Source organism: Volvox carteri (genome assembly GCF_000143455.1).
Source record: "Volvox carteri f. nagariensis unplaced genomic scaffold VOLCAscaffold_3, whole genome shotgun sequence".
NCBI lineage: Eukaryota > Viridiplantae > Chlorophyta > Chlorophyceae > Chlamydomonadales > Volvocaceae > Volvox > Volvox carteri.
In genome coordinates this window covers 847,022-847,634 of record NW_003307546.1, presented here as the reverse complement: position 1 = coordinate 847,634, position 613 = coordinate 847,022, and the positions used below count along the sequence as shown (strand labels likewise).

The window sequence follows — 613 nt, the reverse complement described above, 5'->3', positions numbered from 1 at the left end:
CTGGACCACGCCTTCCACCTGCACCGCAAGACCGGCCAGATCATGCGGATTCTGGACAGGGGCACCAGCAGCATTCAGGCAGGGGGGAAAGGGAGGGAGGGAGGGGGGGAGGGAGGGAGGGGAAGGGGGGGAGGGGGGGAAGAGGGAGGGAGGGGGAAGGGGGGGAGGGAGGGTTATGCAAGAAGAAGAAGAAGCAAAACATTCGGGGCGTTGGAGTTGTAGATCAAGGTGACGGAGGGAAGGGGTTGGGTTGGGGGTTTAGCGGGGCCCCCCGTGTGTTCTCCGCAGGGGGGCGGAGCTGGCCGAACCGCACACAGGTGCAATGTTATAGGCAAAGGGATTAGAAGGCAGTTAGCAACGCCATCACCCTGGAGCTGTCCACATGAGGTCACATCCCTATCTGGTCAGGCTCGTCCACCTGGTTGCCGTACATGTCCAATGGGGAACAACGCCCGCATAACCGCGCTGCCAACCCCCACCCTGTCGCCGCCCCCTCCTCCCCTCCTCCCCTCCCCTCCCCTTCCCTATGCACACACACACCCATACCCACACACACACACACAGGACACGGTGTCCATCGTGCTATTCAACGTGGTCCCCAGCTGATCGACAT

At 62.3% G+C, this 613-nt stretch overlaps 1 protein-coding gene across 1 annotated transcript in view; it reads left to right on the top strand.

The window, feature by feature from the left end:
- Positions 1–613, top strand: part of VOLCADRAFT_86609 (uncharacterized protein) — a gene marked incomplete at both ends in the record, with an annotated part of 10,417 nt that overhangs the window by 3,097 nt on the left and 6,707 nt on the right. Inside the window, one exon of the mRNA XM_002946502.1 lies at positions 565–591. Coding sequence (XP_002946548.1) covers positions 565–591 — 27 coding nt within the window. The remainder of the gene's footprint in view (positions 1–564; positions 592–613) is intronic.